We start from the raw sequence: 25,290 nt of genomic DNA, 5'->3' as shown, positions 1-25,290 counted from the left end.
ACACCGGCCGAGGCTCCAGCTCTTGCCTTGCAGGTTAGTTTTTGGGCTGTCTCTTTTCTCCCTCTGCTTCATCCCTGGCCCAATGTGTGTAGCTGAGTTCACTGGTCTCCACGTGGGATGGAGGGATCTGTGGAGCTGCAGAGGTGCCGTCTGGGTGAATAAGGAAGCCCCCTGTGATAACTCATTGCTTGTGCTGCTTGGTGTGATTTCTAGGATTAGTTAAATCCCATCTTTGTTAGTCCCTGTGCAAAAGCCAGAGTGTGTTGTGCAGGGAGCTGGAAACTGGACACTGGAAACTGGTCTGCTGGTAGAGAGGAGTCCTGAGCAGAGAGGAGACAGTCATGGTGTAGTGGGTACAAAGTAGCAGATTTCAAGTGTGTTGTTGAACTGATGTTCTTGGTTTGACACGTGATATTGTTGTAACTGATACATCACAGAATGGTTTGGGTTGGAAAGGACCTTAAAGACCACCCAGTTCCACCCCCTGCCATGGGCAGGGACACCTTCCACTAGCCCAGGTTGCTCCAAGCCCCATCCAACCTGGCCCTGGACACTGCCAGGGATGGGGCAGCCACAGCTTCTCTGGGCACCCTGTGCCAGGGCCTCCCCACCCTCCCAGGGAACAATTTCTTCCTAACATCTAATCTAAATCTCCCCTCTTTTAGTTTAAAACCACTCCCCCTGTCCTAGCACTGTTTGTCTGTGTAAATGGTCACACTCCCTCCTTTTTATAACGTGACTTTTCTCGTTGCTCTGAAAGAATCTAGAAACCCTTGCTATGTGCAGAGTTTGAATCCATGTTATAAATACAGTTTCAGTCCTATAAATGTAGTTCATCTCAGTGTATTTCTTTAATTTAATCTCTGTTTAAACACTGGGGACTTTTTTTCCACCCCCTAAACTTTAAAAGACTGCAGGGAAAAGCAGCAAAGCAAAGGGAGGATGCCGGGAAGAGACCTCCCAGCGCACGGCCGGGTCCTGCGCTTTCTCTCTCTAATCTCTCCCGTTGGGTTGTTTTATCTTATCAAGCAAAAAGCCCCAGAAATAGAAAGTTTTCCATGGCTTACGGGACGGGCCCAGAGATGCACAAGCTCTGAGCTGCGGCGCTGCCTCATTGCTCAGAAAAATAAATAAATAACCCCGTCGAGTGGCAGCAGGTTGTGAATGGGCAATGTCAGGGTTTTATCTCCGTGGGAGAAAAGGCCCCTCGTGGAAGCAGCATGCTTTGTGTGTGCCTGGAGAGCTCTGGATCTCCTCTCCCAAGGATGACAGACAGCAAAGCAGGAGCAGCCACTTGCTTTGGGCTCCTAACAAAGAGAATTCGGAAAATCTTCCGGCATTTCCCCAAGTCCAAGCCTTGGTCTGAGGGGCTGCAGCTGCCCAGGAGGCAGAGCAGGGAGGTCTTGCTGCTCAGAGGTAGGTGGTGGTGTGAGTTTGGGGGGGATTTGGCCCTGTGCAGGTTTTCTGCTGCTCTTTGGGGTGCTCTTAGGGTTTCCTGTGGCACTGCAGAGCCGCAGGGATCCTGCCTGGCAGGTAGCAGGGCTGGCACAGGGCTGGCATGATCTCCTGCCACCACATCTGTGACACCAGGAGGCTTCAACCTCTGCTCTGGCTCCTTTTTCAGCCCTGCTCTGGCAGGAGCACAGAGTGCTGCTCCACTGTAAAGGAAAATTTGCCTTTTAGTAAAAAAAGGCTCCAGAGCATCCGCCAGCAGCTGCATTTGTGCTCCAGATGCTGCAGCAGTGCAGGGACATCACAGAAGGGTGCCTGTCACCCAGGGGGCCTTGGCTGCTCTGGACAAACAGAAGAAACACCCCCTTGGGGCTTTGCTTGTGTTTGCCAACAAATGAACCCAAACCATCTGGTTGAGACCTAAACCCGACGAGACAAAGGGGGCTGCAGTGATGGGGCTGGGTCGGTGCTGGGGGGGTGTTGGGATGTGTCTTGCAGGAGAACTGAGCCCCTGCCCTGCATTACTCTGGGGGTGCTGATGGTTGTGGTGGTGCCACAGGTCCTGCCCTGTCCCCTCACAGCAGGAGGAGCCGCCTGACCCCACTGTCTGGTGTCACAGGGCCACATCCTGCTGCCGTCACTGAGGTCACCCCGCTGACGTGGGGTGTGGGCAGAGGCACCCAGCAAAATCCAGCCTCGGGTGCAGCCTGCACTGAGAGGTGTGTGTGATGTGTGAGAGCCCCTGAAGGATTCTGGAGTGTTCTGCCACATTTTCCCCTTCCAGCAGAACCTCCCTTCTCCTCTTGTTTCCATCTCCACATGGGATGGGTCGAATTGAAAGGTGCCCCAGGGGGGTCTGTGGTATCCTGGAGGTGGGGATGGGAGGATGGGGCCAGGCAGGATGACAGGAGAAATTGTTCCCTGTGAGGGTGGGGAGACCCTGGCACAGGTTGCCCAGAAAATCTGTGGCTGCCTCATCCCTGGAAGTGTCCAAGGCCAGGTTGGACAGGGCTTGGAGCAACCTGGGCTAGTGGAAGGTGTCCCTGCCCATGGCAGGGGGGTGGAACTGGGTGGTCTTTAAGGTCCCTTCCAACCCAAACCATTCTGTGACTGCAGCCCTGTGTTTAGGGATTTGAGATGAGCATCTGTATTGGACTGGTTTACTCTATCCAGCTTAATCCCCCTGAGAGACTTTAATCTTTGGAGAAAGGGAAATTCCCTTCTCCACCCAAGTTTTTCACAGTATCACGATCAGACTAATTTTTTTTTTTTTAAAGAAACTACATTTCCAAGCGTTCCTTTGTTTGACTGGAATGGAAATTATCTCGAAGTGTAAGTGGAGGCATCCTGCTCTTCTTGGCTAACCTGTCACGTGGCTGCTTCCTAAAGCTGTGCAGGGTTTCTAAAATTAGTGTTCCCTGCCGGATACAGGATGATTAGGTCTGTTAATAGGTGATGGTGACTAAGGAGGTGTCACACTTTAATCCCCTAAAGAAATGCCTGGCCACAATGGGCCTGATCCAGAGGTGTGCCTGGGAACTGGCATTTCTGTGGTCCAGGTTACAAGTGTGTCACACCTCTGGTTGCCTTTATCCCAGGTGCTGGGAGGGCTCTTCCCACTCCAGGAGGTCTGAAAGAGCCAGGAGGCAGCTGCCCAAATGTGAAAATCTGGGGCCACACAGGCAGAAGGGACGTTCTGGTGGCAGATGCTCAGGTGAACCCGCAGCTGGAGCGTTCTCCAATTGGCACCTCCAGCAAAGACTTGGCAAATGTCCCCTATTAAAAGGCTGTTCCAGTTGCTCAAAAGGTCATGCATTAAATTACTGTGTAACTGCAGCTTATTTCTAATAAAAAAAAAAAAAAAAAAAAAGGCAAGATTCCCTACTTTTCCCCCAGGCTGACTTGAGAGAACTGATTTGGAATAGGAGAATGATAGACAGCTCACGCCACATGAATGTTAAATGATAAATGATTTCCCTCTTTCCCCTGGAGATTGATGCTTCCCCCCTCAGGCACCAGCTCCCAGCAGTGCTTCAGCTCCTCTCATTCATTCTGGGGCATTGGAGTATTCACCAGAGCTGAGCAGAAATCACTGTTTCCACAGCAAACGTGGGATATTCCTTCGCTTTCCTGCCAGCCCCAGATATTCAAAACCATTGACCCAAATGCTAAAGAAAAAGGGAAAAAAGGGGGGGAAAAAAAAAGAAAAGCGAAAAGAAGGGTATTTAAAATGGGTTGGTGGTTCAGAGTGGGGTCACAGGGCAGGTGCAGGGACAGGCACTCCACTCTGTGGGGTGAACCCTCTTGCCTTGGTTTGGGGATTTTTTTTTAAATTTTTTTTTCAGGTTGGTGACCTCTCTGGAATTTTGGATAACGTAAAAGTAAATTTAATGCTGTTTGAACGGCAGTTAAAAATTAAAAGGCTCAGCTGGGCCATTAAAGCAGAAGGAGGTTGTTTGCTGCAGTCAGGTGGGTTTGGAGGAGTTGGGGCTTCGAGGGAAAGGGCTGTGGGAGTGATGGCCATGAGTGTGGGATAACTGGTGGAGGGAGGGAGCTCTCTGTGCCAAAGGCTGCCCCTCTGGAGCCGTGGGCAAGCAGGACCCTGTGCCCTAAGGGGTTAAACCTGGGCTCAGCAGTGTCTGTGCAATTCCTTCCTTGAACTAGTTAATGTCTGACATTGGGTCAGCAGCCAAAAAACCACTGTGCCAATGCATTACTGCACCTGGGACAGGAGGTCATGGCCCCTGCTCCGGCTGGGATGTGTCCCTGCCCTCTCCAGGGGAGGATTTGTGGCAGCCTGGAGGTGGATCTGTGCCTTAATCACTGTAACTGGCCCTTGCAGTGTTCGTATTTAGGAACTGGCACAGGTTGCCCAGAGAAGCTGTGGCTGCCCCATCCCTGGGAGTGTCCAAGGCCAGGTTGGAAGGGGCTTGGAGCAACCTGGGCTAGTGGAAGGTGTCCCTGCCCAGGGCAGAGGGTTCAACAACATGTTCTTTAAGGTCCCTTCCAACCCAACCATGCTATGATTCTGTGATATTTAGTGACCTTAAATACTTTGACTTCTGTCTAATACAAAGATGTCTCTTCCCTCCTGGTGGTGAAAGGTGAAGGATCCTGTGCAGTGGTCAAGCTTTTGGTCCAGATGTTTTGCAGGTGACTCCTCCCAGGAGCAGAACTGGGGAGTGGGTACCCCATGGTTTGGTGGGGTTGGGGCGTTTACCATGCTTTGTGTGTCAGTGTGCCAGGTCTGGGGAAAGACAATGGGACACATGGCAGGAATGTGGCTGGGGAGAGGACAGGGGAGCAATGTTTGCTCTGGATGAGGTGTTTTGGTGCCTTTCCCCCCTGAGTGGGGACCCTGAACGGGCTGTGCTGGTGCCCAACAGCATCTGTCTGCCCTCCAGCTGGAATCCAGTCCCTTCCTGGGGTTCCCCCACCGCCCCTCAACCGCAGCCTGCAGGTCTGGGCGCCTCACCTTCTCCTTCTCTCCCTGCAGACTGCAGATACACGTGTCACCAGGAGTGCCGCAGCCTCATCCAGCTGGATTGCCGCCGGCCGGGGCCGTGCCAGGGCCAGCTGTCCCCAGAGAGCACCCTGCTGCCACCCTGCAGCCAGGTACCACGGGGAGGGGGCTCGGGGAGGGGGGGCACAGCCTCGTGGTGACCGATGGCATCTCCTCCAGGGACCTGATGTCTTGCTCCCAAAGGGTTTTCCAGGAGGGAGGGCTTGTCAGAGCTCAGACCCCGTCACTGATGGACTGTAAACACCATGCCCAGGTGTCCTGCCTGGGTGGGTGTGTGATCTGGTGGATTGGAGGTTGGGCATGTGGGCACCTCCCTCCCTGCAGAGGTGAGTGTGTGTAACTTTGTTGTGTTTAAAATGCTCCCATTCTGGAGTGGACGTGAGAGGAGCTGTGCCATGTGGGAATGCTGGTCCATGTTCTGCAGCCTGGCCATGTCCCAGTGCCCTGAGGGGTCATCAGCCCCCTCGTCACGTGGTTCATGTCCCTGTGCCTGCCAGGGATCACCGACACTAGCATCAAATTTTGTCATTAAATTGAGCAAAGCGCTTGTAAATCAGCAGCAAAGGTGCGTTTTTCCTGCGTCACCACAGAGCACAGGTGCAGATTTCACCAGGAGTCCTGGCTAATGGCCTTGTTTTAAGAGTTTCAGTAGTCCCAGGGGATTGAAACCCTTCAATCTGCGTTAGGCATGTGCAGTAATCCCGGGGTTACTCCGGAAGGTTTAGCTGTTGGCTTAATCCCCCCAGGGTCCCGAGGTGTCTGTGCCGCAGTGTCCTGCGAGCCAGCGTGGGTGGGACAGGCTGCAGGGTGCAGAGGCTCCCGTCACGCCACGTGGGATGGAAGATACTTAATGCTGGAAGCTTAAGGCACCGCTTAGAAACCTGCCTGGAGTGGATTTGACTTGAAAACGGAACCTTTTCAGTCTCTGTGTGTTCTTTTTTAAAGTGTTTGGAACAGCTCCCCGGGGAAGCGGTGGAGTCGCCGTCCCTGGAAGTGTTCAAGAAATGAGTAGATGTGGCACTTAATTTTATGGTTTAGTGGGCACTTTGCTGAAGGTTGGACTGGATGATCTTTGAAGTCTTTTGCAACCTTAATGGTTCTGTGATTCTGTGTTTTCACCTTCATTATAAGGCTGTGTTTATATCCCTCTCTGTGGAGGACCTTGATGTGCTTGTGCAGAACTGGAGATGGAAACATGCACTTTTCCAAAGGCAACACGGGGTTTCTGTTGGGTGTGTGGGGTTTGGCTGTCATCCATCCTTTGCTGTGCAAGGTCTGCTGAGCTTGGTCTGGCTGATGCGTGGCTGGGCAGGTGCTGCTCAGAATAAACTGGCCAGGAGGGATCTGAAGTGAGATGGGATTTATCTTCTAAGTTATGTGTTACAAAGGGGCTCAGAGTGGGTTCCCCACTGAGCCTTGAGGTGTTTGTATAAGGGTGTGAAGGCAGATTTGTGGTGGATGTTGTTGGGCTTCCCCCAGCAGCATGAGAAAAGCCTGGCTCTCAGGAAAATGAGGAAGGCTCGTTTCATCTTCGGGGCGATAACACCAGCCGGGGTTATTGATGGGCCTAATAACAAACACAGAGCCCGTGCTCAGTGGCAATCCATCACTCTGACACGGCTCTGCTGGGATCCCAGGGAAGGGGGGGTGGAATTTTGTGCCCAGGAAACAAAAGTGTCTCTCCAATTCCAGCAGCAAACAGAAATCCATAAACCCAATCCCAAGGTCCTGGTCGGGGATTGTACCTCGAAACCTTTCGTACTGCAAAGTGCTGGGTGGAGCCTTGTTGCCTGTGCTGGGGGAAGCTGGAGGTGTGGGGGCTGGTTTGAGGGTTAATGAGGGTTAAATCACCGCAATAAGGCTTTGTTCTCTTTTATGGATGCTGGATAATCAGGGGAAAATCATGTTTACTTGATCTGAGCCCATAAAGCTGAGCACACAGCCACGTTCCTGGAGTGTTTCTGTTGGCCAAGCAGGTTTTGCTGCTGGAAAGGAGGAGGATGGAGGGAAAGCGGTGTCAGTGTTCCAGTAGGAGACTAACAGGATGCCTGAATATGCTGGCAGGAGGGGAAGGGGATTGCACTCTGGAAAGACAGGAAAAATTAATAGCTGGCAGAGTTGGAAGTCATTAAATAGTATTATCAAAATTAAGCAAGCTGGAAGCATCGGAGAAATAACTACTTTATTATCACATATTTAATGCTGTTACCTTGTAATACCAGGCATTAATAATTTGGGCTTTGATCCAGTAAAGTACTTAAGAGTGTGTTACATTTGGGTCCCAGATCAGCCTGCCCAGCTGAAATCCAGATTCAGCTGGTGTTGGCAGCACCAGGAGTTTGGTCCCTGGTCATGTACTTCCCCCCTGAAAACTGATGCAGGTCACCAGTGGGTGGGTTTGGGAGGGGCTGATGTGCAGGTAACCATTAAGTAGAGCTTCTGCTGGACCAACAGGCCAAAATTACTTGGGTTTATTTGGCTTAGTTGTTCTGTTTTTGGGTTGTTGTTTTTTTTTATGGAGCTGATTTCCCACGCAGGTGGACTGCAATGGAAAAGTGGGGGTTTCTTGGAGAATCCCATGGAGCAATGCAGAGGGAGAGCACCCAGCTTCACATGGGGCTGCCCCCTGGTTCCCCTGTGACACTCCTGGGGCTGAGACTTCATAGGAGACACCAGTGCTGATCATCAGCCCAACACTCACTTTCTGCTAGTGTTGCACATGCTCAATTTAAGCCTCTTTCTCCTCTAAATATATCCCCGTGGAGCAGGGGGGGTTGTGCTGCTGCAGGAGGACTCTGCTGCTGAGAGCATGGCTTATTTATTCCACACTGTTACCAGTTGCTTTGTAAATAAGCCACTTGGATTCTTGCCTTCCTCTTTTTGAGATGCAGATGTTGCCTCCTCCCTCCAGTCTTTTGCCATGTACATCTCAGTTTGTATTCCTGGGATGCTGCTGGCAGCGGGGCACGGGGCTTATCAAAGGCTTGGAGTGATTTAAGTCCTTCAACTAACAGATACAGATTTGGAGCACCATCTGCAGCCTATCAAGAGGGGAAGAGGTTTTTGTGCTGGGTGGTGGCTGTGAAGGCCTTGGATGGAGCCCTTTTGGACCAATTGGAGGAGCAGGTTTAGCTCAGGTACTGGGAAGGAATTGTTCCCTGTGAAGGTGGTGAAGCAATGACACAGATTGCCCGGAAAAGTTGTGGATTCCTTATCCCTGGAAGTGTTCAAGGCCAGGGCTCAGAGCAGCCTGGGCTAGTGGAAGGTGTCCCTGCCCATGGCAGGGGGTGGAACAATATGAACTTTAAGGTCCCTTCCAAACCAAACCCTTCTGTGCTCTCAGGCCTCGTTCCCTCCTCCGTTTCTGAAGTGTGGTGAAGAATTCTTAGCACGTACATTAATTCTGCATTGCCTAAGCAGGGTCTTTCATAACACAGCGTGTCAGGCTTTTCTTCAGTCCCCTCTACTTGCTCACAAACATGTGTTTTCAGGTGGCTGTGGATGTGCTGGGATGTGCTCCCCGTGGATGCACAGCCCCTCACGGGATCCCCCACCGAGGGAGGAGGAAAAGCCTGTGGGGAGCAGAGCTCTTCCCCTGCCTGGCTCCAGAAATACCTGTGATCTTCACCAAGCAGGAAGGTCACAGCTGCTTTAAAAGCTGCTGGGTAAATCACAGGGTATTGATGGGATGGTTGGCAGCTCTGGAGGGGATGGAGCAGGGAGTGCTGGGGTGGGTCAGTGCTGAGCTGGGTCCCTGCAGGGCTGGGGGGGCTGAGGGGACCAGGGATGATGCTGTTGTTCTGAGCCTCTTTCCAAGGCCAGCACAGCATTTTCATGAGCCTGGAGCTTCTTGCAAGCAGGACCCAGGAGCTGAAGGGCTTTTTCTTGGGCTGCAGTTGAAGTTGCCTCATCTGGGTGCCAGTGCTTCTGAAATTGCTCCTGCTGCTCTAAAAATTATCTGCAGAGCAGAGGGGCACCCAGTGCCTCCTGCAGTGTGATAGCCAGGGGTCTCTGGGACCCCGAGGAGGGTCTCAGGCTGCACCTTCACCAGCCCCCGCCCCCCCCGCTTTCCCTACCACCTTTTGGTCCAGCCTGGCCTTGACTCCCAAAACCAGGCGATGCCCTGGCTGCTGACAGGGACGGGGCAGCATCCAGCCCTCCCCGGCGATGTGTTTTGGGGTCACCAAGGTGGTGCCGGGGGTCCCCGGGGAGGGGGGGCCGGGCAGTGCCCAGCACCTCGGCTGCGAGCGGGGTGAGAAATTCCGCAAGAGGAAGTGGCCGGGGCCGCGCCGAGCGAGGCGAGGGCAGGAAGGGGAGGCGAAGGCGAGGGCGATGCTGCGCGGGCATCCCCGGGACCGGCCGGGCTGGGCTCCGGCAGCGGGAGCGAACCTGCGGCTCTGCCCCTTCCATGCTGCCCCGGCGCCGCTGCGCAGGGAGGCGGGTGGAGGAGGAGAGGGAAGGGAAGGGTTACCCGGCACGGCTGCCTGTTAAAGAGGAGTAGCTCGGCTGGCTCCGGAGGATGAGCAGAAGGAGCTGCTGCCGCAGATAAGCGCCGGCGAGCCGAGGATGTGAGCGCGGGCTCGCAGCGGGGACCCCGATGGTCGCCGGCCCCCCGAGCCCCCCGGCGACCCCCGCGCCCCCTCAGCCTCTCGCCTCTGCCGGGCTTCGATGACCATCGGCAGCAGCATGAGCAGCGGGTACTGCAGTTTGGATGAAGACCTCGAGGATTGCTTTTTCACGGCAAAAACCTCTTTTTTCCGCAGCGCGCAGAGCAAGGTCCCTGCCAAGGTAACGGCTCCGAACTAGTGAGGAGGGATGTGCTGGGAAGAGGGGGGCACCGGAGGAGGGGGATGTCGGGTGTTCCCGCACGTTTGGCTGCGGGTGCTGCCAAAATGAGCTCGTACAGGAGTCAGGGCAGAGCTGCCGGAGGGCTCTTCCCTCTCCTGTGCCAGGGGGGTCTGCGGTGCTGCAGGTTTTCCTCAGCCATCTCAACCTTTACACGCCGGGTTTCCCCCTTCCCCGGGGGGGATTCACGCTGGAGGAGCCGACTCTAAACGTGATTTTTTTTTTTTTTTTCGGCGTTAGGTGAAATCCTGTAGCAACCCTGCCAGCTGTCATCCACGGGTCAGGCTCCCGGCCAGGGACCTGTGGTTTGGCCTCACAAAATCTGCAGCATTGCTGAAAAATTGCGGGTGGGGAGATGGGAAAGTTCAGGACCAAATTAATCCGTGAGCTTATTAACACAGTGATGAATGTGATCCTTCTCTGGGCGCCTTGGGCCATGTGCACCGGCCTTGGAGAAGGAAGAGAGGGTTTGGCTGGGCAGTGTTTCACCCCAGGGTGAGGTTTCTGCCTCAGTAACATTGACAGGGCTGCTTCGTGGGTTTTAAGCATTTATTTAAACAAAATTAAAAATCCCTGTCATAAACTTTGGGGCCCCAACCGCAGCTGAGCATAAAAGAAGAAGGTGCTGCTGCGGAAGTGGGGGTTTCACAGCACAATGAGAGCCCTGCAGCACCCACAGGTCAAATCTGGCCCAGGGAGCAGCTTTTTTCACTTAAAACTCCCCTGTAAACCATTAGCACTGGCACACTCCTGTTCAGGCTCTGCTGCATTTGCACCTGAGGCTGCAGAGCAGCAATCCTGAGGAGGTGCTTTGGGGTTCATCCTCCTGCAGCCCAAGAGCTCTCCCCTGCTCTCCCTGGGAAGGTGGGGCTGCTCTGGGGGAGAGCTTCAGTCTGCTGGGAATTTTAATTTCTCTGAGGAAACACTCCCTTGGGTTTAAGGTGGGATATTCCCTGCTGGCCAGCGGCTCCCTTTCACTATGATTAACCGACACTTGCTGTTGGTTTTTAAATGTCATTTGATGATTCATTTGTGTAGGAGACGTAAGAGATCGGGGTGTTGGTGCTGCTCTGTTTGAGCCAGAGCACTGCAGATCCTTGGGTACCTTTTGGAAACCAGCCTGGTGCTGTTGGTCCTCAGGAGCTCTCCCTCACAGAGGGATTTGGAGGTGCTGCAGCCCCTTTTTCCCAGCTCCTTGCCTGGATGTGACCAGCGTGGGTGGCAGAGCTGCTGGAGAAGATGGAGCCTTTCGGGGGTTTGGTGTTATGGGGAGGAAATGGTTCCTGTGAGTGGAAAGGACAAAAAAAACCCCCACACAAAATGTGCTGCTTAAAACCAACTGATGTTGTGTAATGTGTGGGGATGGGTCCTCCTGTCTCAGGCTGGATGGAGGTGGAAACCACTGTCAGGCCTCGGGGGAGGAAGGTTTTGGGGGGTTCGTGGCATCCTGGGGGTCAGTGGTGGTGCAGGTCATGCAGGAGGAGGAGGAGGTGGTGGACGTCTCATATTGCTCACTCCCTGTCTCCCCTTTTCACCTTGGCACCTTAATTAAGTGATATTATTGAATGTGGAACCTTCCCACCAATACAAGAGCTGCTTGTGGCAACGACTTTGTTTTTCCCCAAGTATGGTCCCTGCTCCTGGCCACGACCAGAGAACATCAGCCTAGACCCAAAAGTGAGTTAACCTGAGGGGTGTGTTTGGGAATGGTGATGTTTGTCCATCTTTAGATGCCCAGGAATGATTCCTGAATCCAGGATGCACAGTGTGGCACCCATCAACCCATGGGCATGCCCTGCACTGGGCAGGAGGAAGCTAAATATGGATAACTTAGGGATACAAGTCTTGAAAGATATAGGAAACATCTCTGTGGAGGAAATGTGGGGGGTAGGAGGAGACATACAGGTCTCCAGTCACTTAAAACAGTGGAGTGGAATTTGTTCTCTATGATTACAGAAATGATTTTTCTGATTGGAATAACTGTATTAACCTGAAGAGCCTCTTTCCAGGATTGCTGTAATTCCTTTTTATTTTCAGAACCATCACTGCAATCACTCTTCATTAGCAAAGAACCGTTTTAGATCTCACATGTGACCTCATCCCTGGAGATCCATTACTTGGCATTTTCAGGCCTCTCCAGCTGAATGGCTTCAGTGGCTTCTGCCTGAAGCCTGATTGCTTAAAACTCTGCAAAATTGCTCTTGGAGTCCTGCATCAGTGGCTGCTGGCTCAGACAGGGAGAGAGAGGGGCAAGTGTCTGTCCAGGAATAGAAAACACAGGAGGGACAGAAGCTGAGCAGGGGCTGGATGAGATGGTTTGTGGGGGTGCAAAGTGGGCATTGCAGAGGAGCCAGAGCCCAGGGACTAGTTCAGGGTCCTCTCTTTGTCCCCTTGTCTCTGTCCTGCAGAGCACAGAGTGATTCCCAGGGGGGAGGCAGGTACAGTCTTCCTGCAGGGGTGGCCCTGGGGCACCTCTTGGGGGAGGGAGGGGGGGAAGAAGCTTTTCTGGCCCTGCAAGGCTGTGACCAGTTCCCAGTGTCTGCTCCTGAGGATCAGCATATCCCTCTGATCCACCATCTGGGCTGGGGTCTCTGTGCACACAGACACTGGTGTGGTTGTGCACCCTTGGGGTCCTGTCCAGCCCAGACCCCCCCTGAGATGCAGCTCCTCGTGAGGACCTTCTCAGCTCTCACTGCTGAGCAGAGATGTGGCAGAAAAAACGGTTTCTAAGTGAAATCTCCATGGCAATCAAAACACTGAGCCCATCTTCACTTGCTCTAACCTCTCTGAAATGCAGCAACCATCCCTCTCCCCTCCTCTAGAAATGCACAGCTCTCTTATCTTCTGCCTTTTCCTCTGAACCCCAAAGCAAACCACAGCCTCTCATCTGAATTTCTCAAAGGGAGTGAACTGTTGGGGGTATTTAGGGTTTTTTGGGGGTGATTTTTGGTCTAAATCTGTTGCGTGATTCTCTCCCCTGCCTGTCTGTGCTGGAGCAGTGGATCCTTTCCCAGCATAGCGCTGTGAACCGTGGGAGTGGGTGGTGAAGGGGAAGTGTTGGGTGTTGAGCAGTGATGGAGAGCTCTGTGAGAGCAGAGATGTCCCAGCTCTGGTGACTGCCTTGGCCCCGATGCCCCCCAGCTGCCACCACTCCCTGCTGCAGCTGGATTTACAGTTCTGAGCTGCTGCTTCTCCTGTTTCTGGCTCAGATTTGAAGCATTCACTTCTATTTCCAGTCCTTTGTGCTGTGGTGTGATAGTGGGCACAGGAGGTGAGCTGGTGATGCTTCTCTGAACTGTGGCCCAGACGTGCTCTCCAGGCTTTGCTTTCTCATATTTTAGGACAAATCTTTCCATAATAAGCAGGAGAACTGAGGGTTGATGCCCTGAGTTGTATAATCCCTTCAGAAGAGATCTTTGAAACACTCTTGCAGTCTGAACATGGAAGCCAAAGGGAGAGCTTGGGCTGTGTTTTTGGGAGTGCAAGTTGTCCCAGCGTGGCTGATGTAAATGGTGATGGAGCTGTGTCTGAGCACCCCAGGGAGGACTTGGCCGCTCTCGCCTCGAGATAAGACAGTTGATGCCAAGAATGTGGGGATGTTGGGCCAGATCCATCTCCACTGTTCTGCTCTTCATTAACTAAATAGCTGGTGAGAAGAATTGACTGGGAGTGAGGGGGCAGGGATGGTGTCCCTGAGGCTGGTTTGGGGCTGCAGGGAAGCGGCCCTTGCTCCAAGGAGTGTCCCAGGGAAGGGCACAATCAGACTTTCTACCTACTGTGCCTTTCCATGTCCGGTTTGGTGGTGAAGCTTATGGCAAAGACCAACATAATGAACTGCTGGTCTTCCACCTCTTGGGCTGTGCATCCAAATTGTAACCACAGCTCCTTTGTGCCAGCTGAGGCTGTGGTGGAGCCATGGGAGAGGGCACCATCCACCCACACTGCTGAAGTGGCACCAGAAAGCTCCTGGGTCCCACCTAGAGCTGTTATTCCCAAGATGATGCAGAGCTGCTGCCTTTGTTTGCTTTAAAAAGGTTTTTAAGTTGGGGGTTGACTTTGGGCAGGTGAGAGGCTGTAGGGAGGATGCCCTTTGACTGGATGGGGAGGCTGTTTCTCCTCTCAAACCGATAAATGGAAATATCTGTCGCAGAGGCTTCGTTGTTGCCTCTCTTGGCTCAGAATTCTTTTGAGAGCGTGTCACCACAATCACCAGGGCCTGTGGGTTTTCCATAATAGCCTGTCACCAGCTCACGGCTCATTAGCTGAGTGGTGGGTTGCAAAGAGGGGGTTGGTGTGGGGAACTTGTGGGGACAGTGGCTGCCCGAGCCCCGGGCCATGGGCTTTGTGCACCAGGAGCTGGGCAGCCTTTATCCCACTGAGCTTTAGCCCAAGTGCCAGATGAGGCTCGAGTCCTTTCTTACAGCTGGTATTTCTTACAACAGAGGGATAATGTAGGGTATGGAAGGGAGCCTCTGTGCAGGGGGAGGACATGGGCAGGGTCCTGTGCAGTCTGTGGGTGCCTGTGTCGCTGCAGCTCTGTGAGTTATTTTATGGCAGTGTCACACAGGCTGGCAAACCCCTCACCTGCTGAGTTTAAACACTGCCAGCGAGCTGACAGCCTGTTTAACCTCTGGCATCCACAGCCATGCCATGTTCTGCATCAGGTTTTTAGTGGAGCAGGTGTGGAATCACCCTGGCAGCTCCAGCCTTGCCGTCGCTTTCCTGCCGGTCACACAGGAGGGTGGCACGATGGAACGTGCTGGTTGTGCAGGCTGGCACACGGGTGTCCTGTTGTGAGGCCATGAGGTGATCCCCAAGGATGGCTGGGGTTGCTCTTCCCTGTTTTCCACCCAGGAAAGCTGCAGTGCCTGCCCGGGCTCAGGTGCAGGCAGAGGTGCCAGAGCTGTTGTTTTGTTCACAGCTCGTTTCCTCCCGTCCCGGTGCAACAGGAAATGTGGCAACGGTTTATGGTTAAAAGCTTCTGTTTTTTCTTCCTTTAGCCAGAATTGCAGATTCTGCACCAGAAGCTTTGCACAACCGGAGGTCGGGGTGGATTTGTGAAGAGCAAAGAAGTGGCTGATTTGATCACACGGGAGGAAGGAGCAGCACTTCTCCTCTCAGGCCCCTTCCCAGGGCTCCCCCACTGTGGGGCTGGTGCTGCTGGGCTGCTTTGGGTCTCACTCACAGGCGGGTTTTGGTCTGTAGGACAGAAAAGCAGAGTTTCCAGCTGTGAGGAGTGCAGGCTTGGGATGGATGGGTGGTCCCTGCTGGGGCTCACGGCATAGCCAGGCCTGAGCATCACTGAAGGGTTGAGCCCTTGGAGCCTCAGTGCCCTTTATAGTCCCACAGAGCTCCCTAAATAGCTGCTGGAGCTGGGATGGCCCCACTGTGGATCCTGTGGGACAGCTTTTCCCCCATGACCTCGTTGCTTGGCCGTGGATGGAGCGTGTGCCCCAACTCTCACCCGGACACCCCCTGTGCCTGTGCCGGGGTGGCTGCAAGGAAGGAGATTGTTAAAACTTCCTTTCCCTTCAGCAGGAGGCTGCAGGAGGAAGGTGAGCTGGCAGGGGGCTGAGCAAGCCATGAGAGCAGCAGGTCCATGTGATCTGCCCTGCCTGGGGGAGGCAGGACACCCGAGGCTGGGCAGTGGTTTGTTGAAGCAGTCGTGTGGTGACGTGGTGTGAGACCTGTGACGTGCCCCGAGCCAGGCTTCCTCCTGCTGTTCTTGGAACCCACAGCCACACCACCTGCCTCGTGCCTGCTGTGGGTCCCTGGGGCCCAGCACTGCTCCAGGCTCACGTGTTCCCGGGTGCTCCGTGTGTCCTCCATGGAAACCAGGCAGCATCGGAGCACGAGCTGCTCCCAGGGCTCTTAATTGCTGGCACACGTCGTGTCCCTCAGCTGGAAACATCCCAGGAGGGGAAGAGGCAGTGACAGGGACAGGCTGAGCTGCTGTGTTTGCTTTTTCCACGTGTGTCTAGGTGGATGGATGGGTGGGTGGATGGATGGTTGTGTTTGTGCCACGGATGACGTGTGGTGAACGTGCACAGCCTCAGCCCTCAGCTCTGCTGTGCAGCTACAACCCTCTGTGCATGTCAGGGGGGATGGTCCTGGGGGTCCCCTGGGCTCTCTCCCTGTGTAATTGAGATGGGGGTCAGTCCTGGGGAGGCTGTGCCTGTCTCAATGCTGTGAAATGGGTGACATGAGGAAGTGCAGGGTTTCTGACAGCTCCTCCTCTGTTAACGTAAAGGGAAGGGGTTTTTTTTTGTTTGTTTGCTTTTCTCTTTATATTTTTCCCCTTTTCCCCAGTGCTACTTCTGAAAATCTCAACCCTTGGCATTGTTTTTTTAAAGGCTCCCCTGCCAGCCCAGCACCTGTGTGCAGCCACATAGGAGTTGCTGCAGCTGATGTATCACAAACTGTGTATTTGACAAATTGTGGAGTGGAAATTGCCATAATGATCAGTGGATGTTTATGTGAGATTCTTAAATACCCCAGGAATACTTGTCATTTATTTTCATAGAAGCACAGACTGATCTGGGTGGGAAGGGACTTTAAAGATCATCGTGTTCCACCCCCCTGCCATGGGCAGGGACACCTTCCACTAGCCCAGGTTGCTCCAAGCCCTGTCCAACCTGGCCTTGGACACTTCCAGGGATGGGGCAGCCACAGCTTCTCTGGGCAACCTGTGCCAGGGCCTCCCCACCCTCCCAGGGAACAATTCCTTCCCAATATCCCATCTGAATCTCCCCTTTTCTAGTTCAAAGCCACCACCCCTTGTCCTGTCACTCCATGCCTGTGTCCAAAGTCCCTCTCCAGCTCTCTTGGAGGCCCAAGGAAGGCACTGGATGAGGAGACTGCAGCACACTGTCAGTGTTCTCCCTGGGGTTGCTGCTCCAGGTCGGTGTTTCCAGAGATCTCGTGCTGTTTGTTCGTCTCCAGCGGAAATTGTGAAATTTGTGACCTGTCACTCGGGGTTTGCTTGAATGAATTTGGGGCTCTCGAGTCCCAGGACTGCAGCTGTCTCTCCAGATTGCAACCAGGCTCTCTCAGTTTGTCCTGTGCTTGATTCTCCTCCTAAAAGAAATATCCTGGGTAGCCTTGGGCAATATTGGCTTATTTACAGCTTGCTGCGTCCTTGTCTTGTGTGCTCTGGAGCTGCCTGGGAAGAGACAAGCTTTGTTCCCAAAGCTGCCTTTTTTCCCCTTTCTTTTCATTGTCAAAGGTTGCAGTTTTTATTCTGAGCCTTCCTGGCCTTGATGGCACATCCCTTCACGCTTTCTGCTCTCTGCTAATGCCAACTTCTGAGCAAGCCCACAGAAAATCTGGGAGCGCTGAGCACAGTTCCAGGCAGCGCTGGCAAAATGCATTCACAGGCTGTCTCCAGGGAAGGTGGTGAGTTCTGGGAAGGCAGCAGAGCTCTGTGCTGGGAGATCCAGCCCACTGAGCATTGCCCAAGACACACACGGGCTTGTTTGCAGCAGATTTAGCAGATAAAGCAGGCGGGGCTTGAGAGGAGACCTGCTCTCCTGGCTGGAGGGGAACCAGGGGAGGTTTAGAGTGGATATTGGGGAAAAAATCCTTCATTGAAAGGGTGGTCAGGCATTGGAATGGGCTGCCCAGGGAGGTGGTGGAATCACCATCCCTGGAGGTGCTCAGAAAGCCTGTGGATGTGGTTTAGTGGTGAGCACGGCAGCGCTGTGCCAGCAGCTGGACTCGCTCTTAGAGGTCTTTTCAGACCTTGACGATTCTGGGATTATTCATCACTGACATTTCCATGGGTGGCCTTCAGGTGAAGCCCACCTACGTGCCAGATCTGTTGGTTTTGCCTCCCAAGAGGAAATTCCCCCAAACCCAGGCGAGCAGCGGCCGCCGTCACCCTCCCTGTGAACCCACGTGTGGGCAGACGGTCTCTGACACGGGCTGGGGATGCTTTGACTGGCTTTGCAGTGACTGATTTATTAGTCATGCAGCAGTCTTGCTGCCTGTGTGGTATTATTGCTCTGAGCTATAATTTCCACAGCTTTGGACGAGAGCAGTGAGAGATTTAACTTCAGGTTCTGCCTGGGTGAACCCGCTGGGAGCTGCTTGATGAGCACCCTGGGTTTTGGGGAGGCAGAGCCATGAATATTGGAAATGGGACGTGATTTTTTTTCCAAACTGCATCACAAGAAGTAGCTGAGTGCTCACAGGTGCAGGTGGCTTTGCTTTGAAAGTGAGTTTTAAAGGCTGGATTTTTTTGCCCTGGTTTGTACTGGGGTGTTTCACTGCTTTGTGTCACTAACTGGTGGGTTTTGTCTTGCCCTCCACTGCCTGTTCCTGGTGTCCAGGGGTGGTTTGGGGGCAGGGGTGTGGCACCCTGCACATTTGGCCTCCTGGCTGCAGGGACCATCCCCACCTGTGAGCTCAGGATCTGCACAGGGTCTGCTCCTGCTTTCCCAAGGAAAAGCAGAGCTGAGCAGATGGAGTGTTACCCAACACATAAAGCAGCTCAAGCCCTTCTCTTCTGATTGCAGAATGTGACACAAACAGTAGAAGAAGAAAAGCCCGAGCCTCCGACCGTCCAGGAGATCAAACAGAGGATTGAGAAGTACAACGCCAAGGTCACAAACTGCCTGTTGATGAAGCTGGTACGTACTGGGCTGGTTTTGTCTCATCCACAGGGGCTGGTGCTGTGAACTGAGCCAGCCTGGGGGAAGGTGTCACTGGGGCAACAGGGTTTGTGGCTGTTCAGCTGCTTTTCATCCTGCTTGGCTTCCCCTAGTGACCAGCACTGCAGATAACCCTTCCCTGCCTCCATCCCTTCAGGCTGGCACAGTAATCTCTGGCCAGCCTGTGCTGGCAATGACTTGCCACAAATAGATGAGCCCACGTTGTTCTGGCGGGGATGAGTCAGGCTGGAACTCGGGCTCTGACGCTGCAGTTCAGAAACATAAGGAGTATTTAAAAGCACAAAAATCTTTCTAGAAAGAGATGCTCCTCCCCTCTCCACTGCCAGACTTGCTTAAACAGAGGTCTAAGAAGCTTTGTGTTTTGAAGCTTTTATTGCAAGCTTGCTTATTGCCATCTTTAAGTAAAGCAATGTGGTGAGAAAACAAGGAAATCCCCTCTTTTGCACACTGGAGTAACACAAAGGTACAAACTTCACAGGAACTTACAGAGAGGGGACAGAGCTTCTTAAAGAGTAAAATAATTAAATTGTAGACCTTCCAAGAATAGCAGCTACGTAACTCCCTGGTTCTTGACGACATCTGAAAATAGACCTGAAATTTATTTAAAACAGTAGCTGTTACAACAGTTGCCTCAGTGGAGGCTGCAGAGTAACTCTGCTGGAATGTCATCCCATTGATCTTGATCACCCCTTGACTTACAGGAGTCAGTTGGGACCCAAATGTTTACTCTTGAGTTGCTTTGCTTGGAGTTTAGCAAAAACCCAGTGTTGGGAGTTGATCTGGCCCTGGGACTCAGCTGCTGGTGGTGGGACCACAGGCCCAGTGTTCCCAGCTGGTTCCTGCCTGGCACCCACGGATGGACTGTGCAGAACCAGGCTTGTCTCCTGATTTCTGCATTTTTGCAGAGCTGAGGGTGGGGTAAGAGACCTGTGAGGAGACAGGCTGATCTCCAGTGGTGATTTCTGACATGGTGATGTGAGAACCCCCTGGGCCCAGCTTAAAACATGAGGGATATGGCTGGGAGATCCTGCTGAACACGAGGGCACAGCCCTTCCCAGGGGTTTCACTTAAATGCACTTAAATGCAACTACAAATTCCATGTAATGGTTTCCATAACTGAGTCGTAGCAGCGCTGGTTTGAAGTAAACCAAGATCACACAGGGGAAGGGCTGAGTCATTGCTGAGGGGAAGGGACAGGAGAAAATCTGTGACTGACCCGAAATCACCGGTTACTTTTTACATGATTAATAAGAACCCCCCAAACCCCAGTGGCACCAAGGGGGGGGGCATGTCCTGCAGACCAGAAAGGTCTGAGGGGCTGAGGAAGCCTGACCTGCCTCTCCTGTGCTTCAGAACGAGGATGGGACGTATACAGGTTTCATCAAAGTGCACTTGAAGCTGCGCCGGCCCGTGACGGTGCCGGCCGGGATCCGGCCCCAGTCCATCTACGATGCCCTCAAGGAGGTGAACTTGGCTGACATGACGGACAAGAGAACCTCCTTCTACCTGCCCCTGGACGCCATCAAGCAGCTCCACATCAGCAGCACGACCACGGTGAGCGAGGTGATCCAGGGGCTGCTGAAGAAGTTCATGGTGGTGGATAATCCCCAGAAGTTTGCACTTTTCAAGGAGATGCGGAAGGACGGGCAAGGTGAGTTCGGGCCCTCGGACCCCGCCAGCTTTGCTGTGGCTGGTGGGTTTTGCTTCTGTTTTGTGTTGCAGAAATGCACCCAAAGTCCTGTAGGAATCAGTGGGATGTCAGGCAGGCAAAGTCTAAATCCAGGTGAATAAATGGACAGAGCTCTGCAGGAGGGGATGCTGCTTAAGTTAACAGGGGAATTATGTTTTCAAAAGGAGCCGAAACCACTTTATAAAGATCATTATGGACCTGTGGTAGAGACTCAGCCCCTTCCCCCATGATCCTGAGCAGCATGACCCTCTTTTACATGCTCCAATTGACCTCTTGAGCTTTCCTGTGCCCTAGCAGCTACAACCTCACTGTGGATGTTTGCTGTGCCCTTGCAGTGCTCTTCCAGAAGCTCCCTCTCACCGAGTACCCTCTGTACCTCCGGCTGCTGGCAGGCCCTGACACAGATGTGCTGAGTTTTGTGCTGAAGGAAAACGAAACAGGGGAAGTTGAGGTATGTGGGGGCCTCTTTGCCTTGGTTTTCACATGAACATTTTGGAGCACGTGGCAGAGCTGGGAGGTGCGTGGCAGAGGCAGCACGGGTGAAGTGGTGCCACGCCAGAAAGGCTGTTTCCTTTTATTTGGGGCTGGGTTGGCCATTTGTTGCTCCTAAGTTATCTGGATTTTTAAAACAGTTTAAACTCGAGCTGTGAAAATGCTGAGGCCAGTTTTGATGGCCACCCCATAATCTGTTTGTGGAACCCAGCAGTGCCACCCCTGACTTAATCCTCACTAATTAGATTAGCTGAACACTGTCAGAAATAATCCACGTATTTAAGTGGAAGCCAGGGATGCTCAGGTAATAAATTCACATCAGTTTTTGGTTGCAATCTTGCTCCTCACCACAGTGAAGGGAAATGCTGGGAGCTGCTGCATCCCGTGGGATTCTTCCTCGTGTGCTGTGGGGTGGCTGGGACGTGCTGTGCTGACAGAGGAGCAGGACTGGGGTTGGGAAGGATGCCATGGGAATGCTGGATTCCTGTGGCAGTGCTGAGCAGGCACACAGCAGTATTTATTAAGTGATCAGAGTCATCAGTCTGTGTCCTGCCTGTCCCTTGCTGTCAGGTGACAGCTGAGCAGCCTGTGTGTGCCAAGGGCTTTACTGAGGCTCAAACAGTTTGGATAACTGAGAAAAAATCAAGAGAATTGGCTCCTCTGGGCAGAGTCACCACTGGGACCTCGCTCCCCTTGCACCAACAAGTGTGGGTGGATGTCACATCCACTACTCCCACATGGATTTCAGTTCCTTGGGGAATTGTGGCATCTCCTGCAGTGGGAGCTTTAATTCACCTGAGTAAAGATGATTTTTATTGCTTCTACAGTCTCAGGGGCTCAGGACTGGGATGGTCCTTCCTGCTGTAGCCCCTTATCCCATCTCTCACAATATGAGGTTAAGCTCCCTGGAGATCAGATATGGTTAAATATCTTTTATTGTTCCACTTCACAGATCGAGGGGGGAAAATAACCCACCAAACCCATAAGGTGAACGGGGTGTGCTCACTTTGTTTCTGCTGGTTTTGCAGTGGGATGCCTTCTCCATCCCAGAGCTTCAGAACTTCCTGATGATCCTGGACAAAGAAGAAAAGGACAAAATCCAGCAAGTGCACAGGAAGTACGAGAGGTTTAAACAGAGACTGCAACAGACCTTGAAAGAAGCCAGAGGCAAACCTGGATAATCTTCAGGAGGCACCAGGCATCGGACTAAGCTAGATACTGTTTTTGAATGAAAAGACACTTCTCAGGACACCTTAGTCACTCTCCCTCTTCATCCTTCCATTAAGGACTTGGCTCCCAGCACCCCTAAAACGATCCTATTGCATTTTCTTCTTCTGAAACCTCTTTATCCCAGGACCAGAGCCAGTCCAAGAACGGGAAGCCTGTTTTAAAGCAGGTCAACAAACCAAACACAGCTGCTGGTTGGCTTTTCAGCTGCACCATCCGATGGAGAGGCTCCGTGGAAAATCCTCACTGTTAAACCCAACAGGAACATCTCCTGGCCAAGTGTTTTGAGCAGGGCAACACTTGCTGTTCGTGCTCCTCCCTCAGCTTGGCTCGTTCCTGTTCAGAGGTGCTCCAGCCCACGTGGCCCAGTTCTGGTTTTGCAAGGAGAGCACAGGAAGCAGCAGAGAAAGGGGAGGAGGTTGTTGCACCAAACCACGTGGGTGTTGCAGCTGTAACCAGTGCTGGACGGACTTGTTCAGGGCTAAGGTAGCCAGGGAAGTGCCAAGTTATGACACCAAGGCAGCTGCAACACCCAAACAGGCTGTTGATAAGTATTATTGAAACTTGGTAACATTAATTCCGGGAAAAGTCGTTCGTTTTGGTTCTGTTTGACTTCTACTTTTGCGAAGGTGAATTAAAGCAAATACCCCTGATGCTTAGCTAAGCCAGTATTTTATGAGTTTCCTGCTCTGTAGGAATTGGCACCTATGTTTTAGGAAATTCTGTTTGAAAAGTGTAAAGATGATGGTTAGGGCATAGGCTGATGGCTCAGTATTGAATGTTTAGCAATACATCTCCAACAGACTAACCCAGGAAAGCTCAAAACCCCTTCACAAATCAGGCTGCTTTTGAGCTGTGAACAGGTCTGGCACCGAGGGGGAGGAGCTCCAACCAGGGCTGGGGTGTGGAGGTGGCACCAAGAGCGTGTGAGAAAGCCTTAAGACCAGGAGTAAGGGAATTATTGACCTTGGATGCTTTCTGCTCCCCCCCATCCTGTCCTTCCTCCTTGCACTGCTGTCCATGACACCCCTGTGCCACTCTGGGTCCTGTTCTCAGCCGGTGCTCACCCAGGGAGGTTCCCAGGTCCTGCTCTCTCCGTGGAGTTAGGAGAGGACAGCAGGTCTCTCTCCCTATCTCAGGGCTCCCACTGGATGCACACGCTGAGCATCCCTCAGAAAACTCCTCGAGCTGGAGCCTCAGCTCCTGCCCTCACTCTGACCAGAGTCCTGACGGTGCTGGTGCCACGGCCGGGCAGGGGAGGCTCCAGGGATTCCAGTGGGACAGGATGGGCCCCACGTTTACTCTGTGCTTCCTACCAAGCACGTTGCACACAGCCAGGGCCAGCCCTGCCTCTGTTTACACAGGCCACCACAACGAGGCGGAGGGAAAAGGGAATGTTAGTGCTGCTGGATTGGGATGGAGCACGGGAAAGGGATTCCTGTTGGCTTGATGAGCAAAGCGTCCCTTTGAGCTCGTGGGCTGCTCTGATCCCACCTGCATCAAGTGGGAGGGGAGGCAACAGGTTATTGGGTAACGTGGAGGAGTCTAAAATTTACCTCAGTGCCTTTTTTTTTTTCCCTTAAGTGTGAAAACTTTGCATTTTGGGCTAAGGAGGAACCTGGAAAGGGCTTCTGTCAAGAGGCCTTGATGCTCCTGCCCCCCCAGATACCCAAAGTACTGGTGTGATGAGGCTGCTTTTGTCTGTAGAGGGACGAGGAACTGTTTTGTTTCTTTCTGGAAGGTGACTGCTTGGGATTTTGGTTTTTTTTCCAGATTTGGAGAGCATGTTTGTTTGTAAACCATATGAGAGTAAACTGAGAGTAACTGCATCTCTTAAAGCCACTTTCTGCAGCTCCTGTTTTGGTCAGTAGTGAGAGGGTTTTGCTCCCAGGGCAGGAAGGGCCTCCAGCTGTACTGTACTCTGCACCTGATGACCTTTAACAACGTGGTGGCAGCCACAGAGCAGCAATTTCCACGCTCTGGGGCTGTTTGTCCAGTTACAAGAAGACTTATTGCTTCACTATTCACTCGTGAAGCAATTTAAATAACATTTTATCTAGTGCTTCGAGTCTTGAAAGCACCATATAAATATTTCTGTTCCATCCAGGGGGAAAAACACTGTAAAAAAAAACTGCCATTGGTTCTGAGAAGTAAGATCCACACGCTTGGATTTAAAACTGTTTTAAATCCCTTTTCTTTCTGGCTGAAAGTTGTGCAGATTTCTTCTTCTTTTTTTTTTTTTTTTTTTTTTTTTTTTTGGTGGTTGTTGTTTTTCTACCAGTTTTGGTGACTCCCTCCCTGGCCCCCAGCATGTCTTTGACAGTTTGTAGAAGGCATGGCTTCTTATGCAATCACTGTGGATGCTGCTGAAAACCTCCTGCCAAGAGGAGGGCTCTTTCTTTTGTTTGTTTTTTTTTTTTTCCCAAGATAAAGGGGCATTTGAAGAATTGTTAAGTCTTGAAACTCCAATTCTCATAGGTCAGTTGAGCTGTTTTTAGAAGTATTGGCCCCTTCTTTAAGCAAAATACTGTTGGCAGTGCCTTTGGTTAGCAATTGTCTTGCCTAGGTCGTGTGAGTTTATTTTTCATGTCTACTGTAAAACATGTAAAATACTGTGTATAGGATGGAATAGCAAAGCTTCTATGGCAAAGTGAAATGCATTTTTTGCAATGCTGTAATTTATTTTTACTACTCCCTAGTGATTCTATGGCATTTTTAAAAAATGTCTCACTTTCAGCTTTTTTTGAAGGTTCTGAAACTACTTGTTCATATGCAGACAGTGTAAGAGACAATGATAATAAAACTGTCAGTGATTAAAGAAATCTCTTTACTTTCTTTTTCTGGCGCCCTCCTATGGAACTTCCATGCATTGAGTCTAAAGGGGAAAACAGGAATCCTCCCTAGAAGTGAATTTCTATTTTCTAACCCCACTGTAAAGTGTTTAAGCTTCATTTTGAGCTACAGAACATCTGTGGAACCTGACCCGAGTGTTCCATTAATCTTTCTTAATATTTCAGCTGGGTTTAACAGAACTGTTACCTGTGATAAATTACAGCTAATGTCATACATTAAAATGTATTTATATATATATAAATAACATAAACCATAAAAGTCCAGCTAATAGAGTTTGTTCTCAGTGCTGAAATGTCTGTATTATTACCTGGAAATGTTTAAAAGGCTAAAATCTAAAGGCAAATGGGTTTTTACTTCTGACAAACATAATTATGGCAGAGCACTGAGGCTGTCCCAGGATGATGTGTTGGAATGCATTTTGCTCACATTTTATCACATGCCCTTAATCAAAAACTCAAAGCAAAAATGTTAAACTACCCAAAAGCCACTGCAGCCAGAAAATCAGTGTATCACTAGGAACTCCTACAAAATATGAC

General features: G+C 51.9%; 1 protein-coding gene across 2 annotated transcripts; it reads left to right on the top strand.

Moving 5' to 3' along the window:
• The first annotated feature begins 1,265 nt into the window (after positions 1–1,265).
• Positions 1,266–24,723, top strand: RASSF5 (Ras association domain family member 5). Of its 2 annotated transcripts, XM_027717793.2 has the most exons (8): positions 1,266–1,416; positions 3,051–3,166; positions 3,798–3,921; positions 4,949–5,067; positions 18,337–18,450; positions 19,846–20,143; positions 20,518–20,633; positions 21,703–24,723. In XM_027717793.2, exons 1-8 carry the CDS (start codon positions 1,266–1,268, stop codon positions 21,853–21,855), a joined length of 1,191 nt encoding a protein of 396 aa, XP_027573594.2. In that variant the 3' UTR covers positions 21,856–24,723. The 2 variants fall into 2 exon arrangements, with proteins under 2 accessions (XP_027573594.2, XP_027573591.1); XM_027717790.2 differs by lacking the exons at positions 1,266–1,416; positions 3,051–3,166; positions 3,798–3,921; positions 4,949–5,067 and adding an exon at positions 9,397–9,763.
• Positions 24,724–25,290: the final 567 nt, after the last annotated feature.

This window comes from Pipra filicauda, unplaced genomic scaffold (genome assembly GCF_003945595.2).
Source record: "Pipra filicauda isolate LSUMZ 115617 unplaced genomic scaffold, ASM394559v2 scaffold460_size520110_pilon, whole genome shotgun sequence".
NCBI classification, from domain to species: domain Eukaryota; kingdom Metazoa; phylum Chordata; class Aves; order Passeriformes; family Pipridae; genus Pipra; species Pipra filicauda.
The sequence above is the reverse complement of the archived record's forward strand: the minus strand, read 5'-3'. Positions and strand labels throughout refer to the sequence as shown.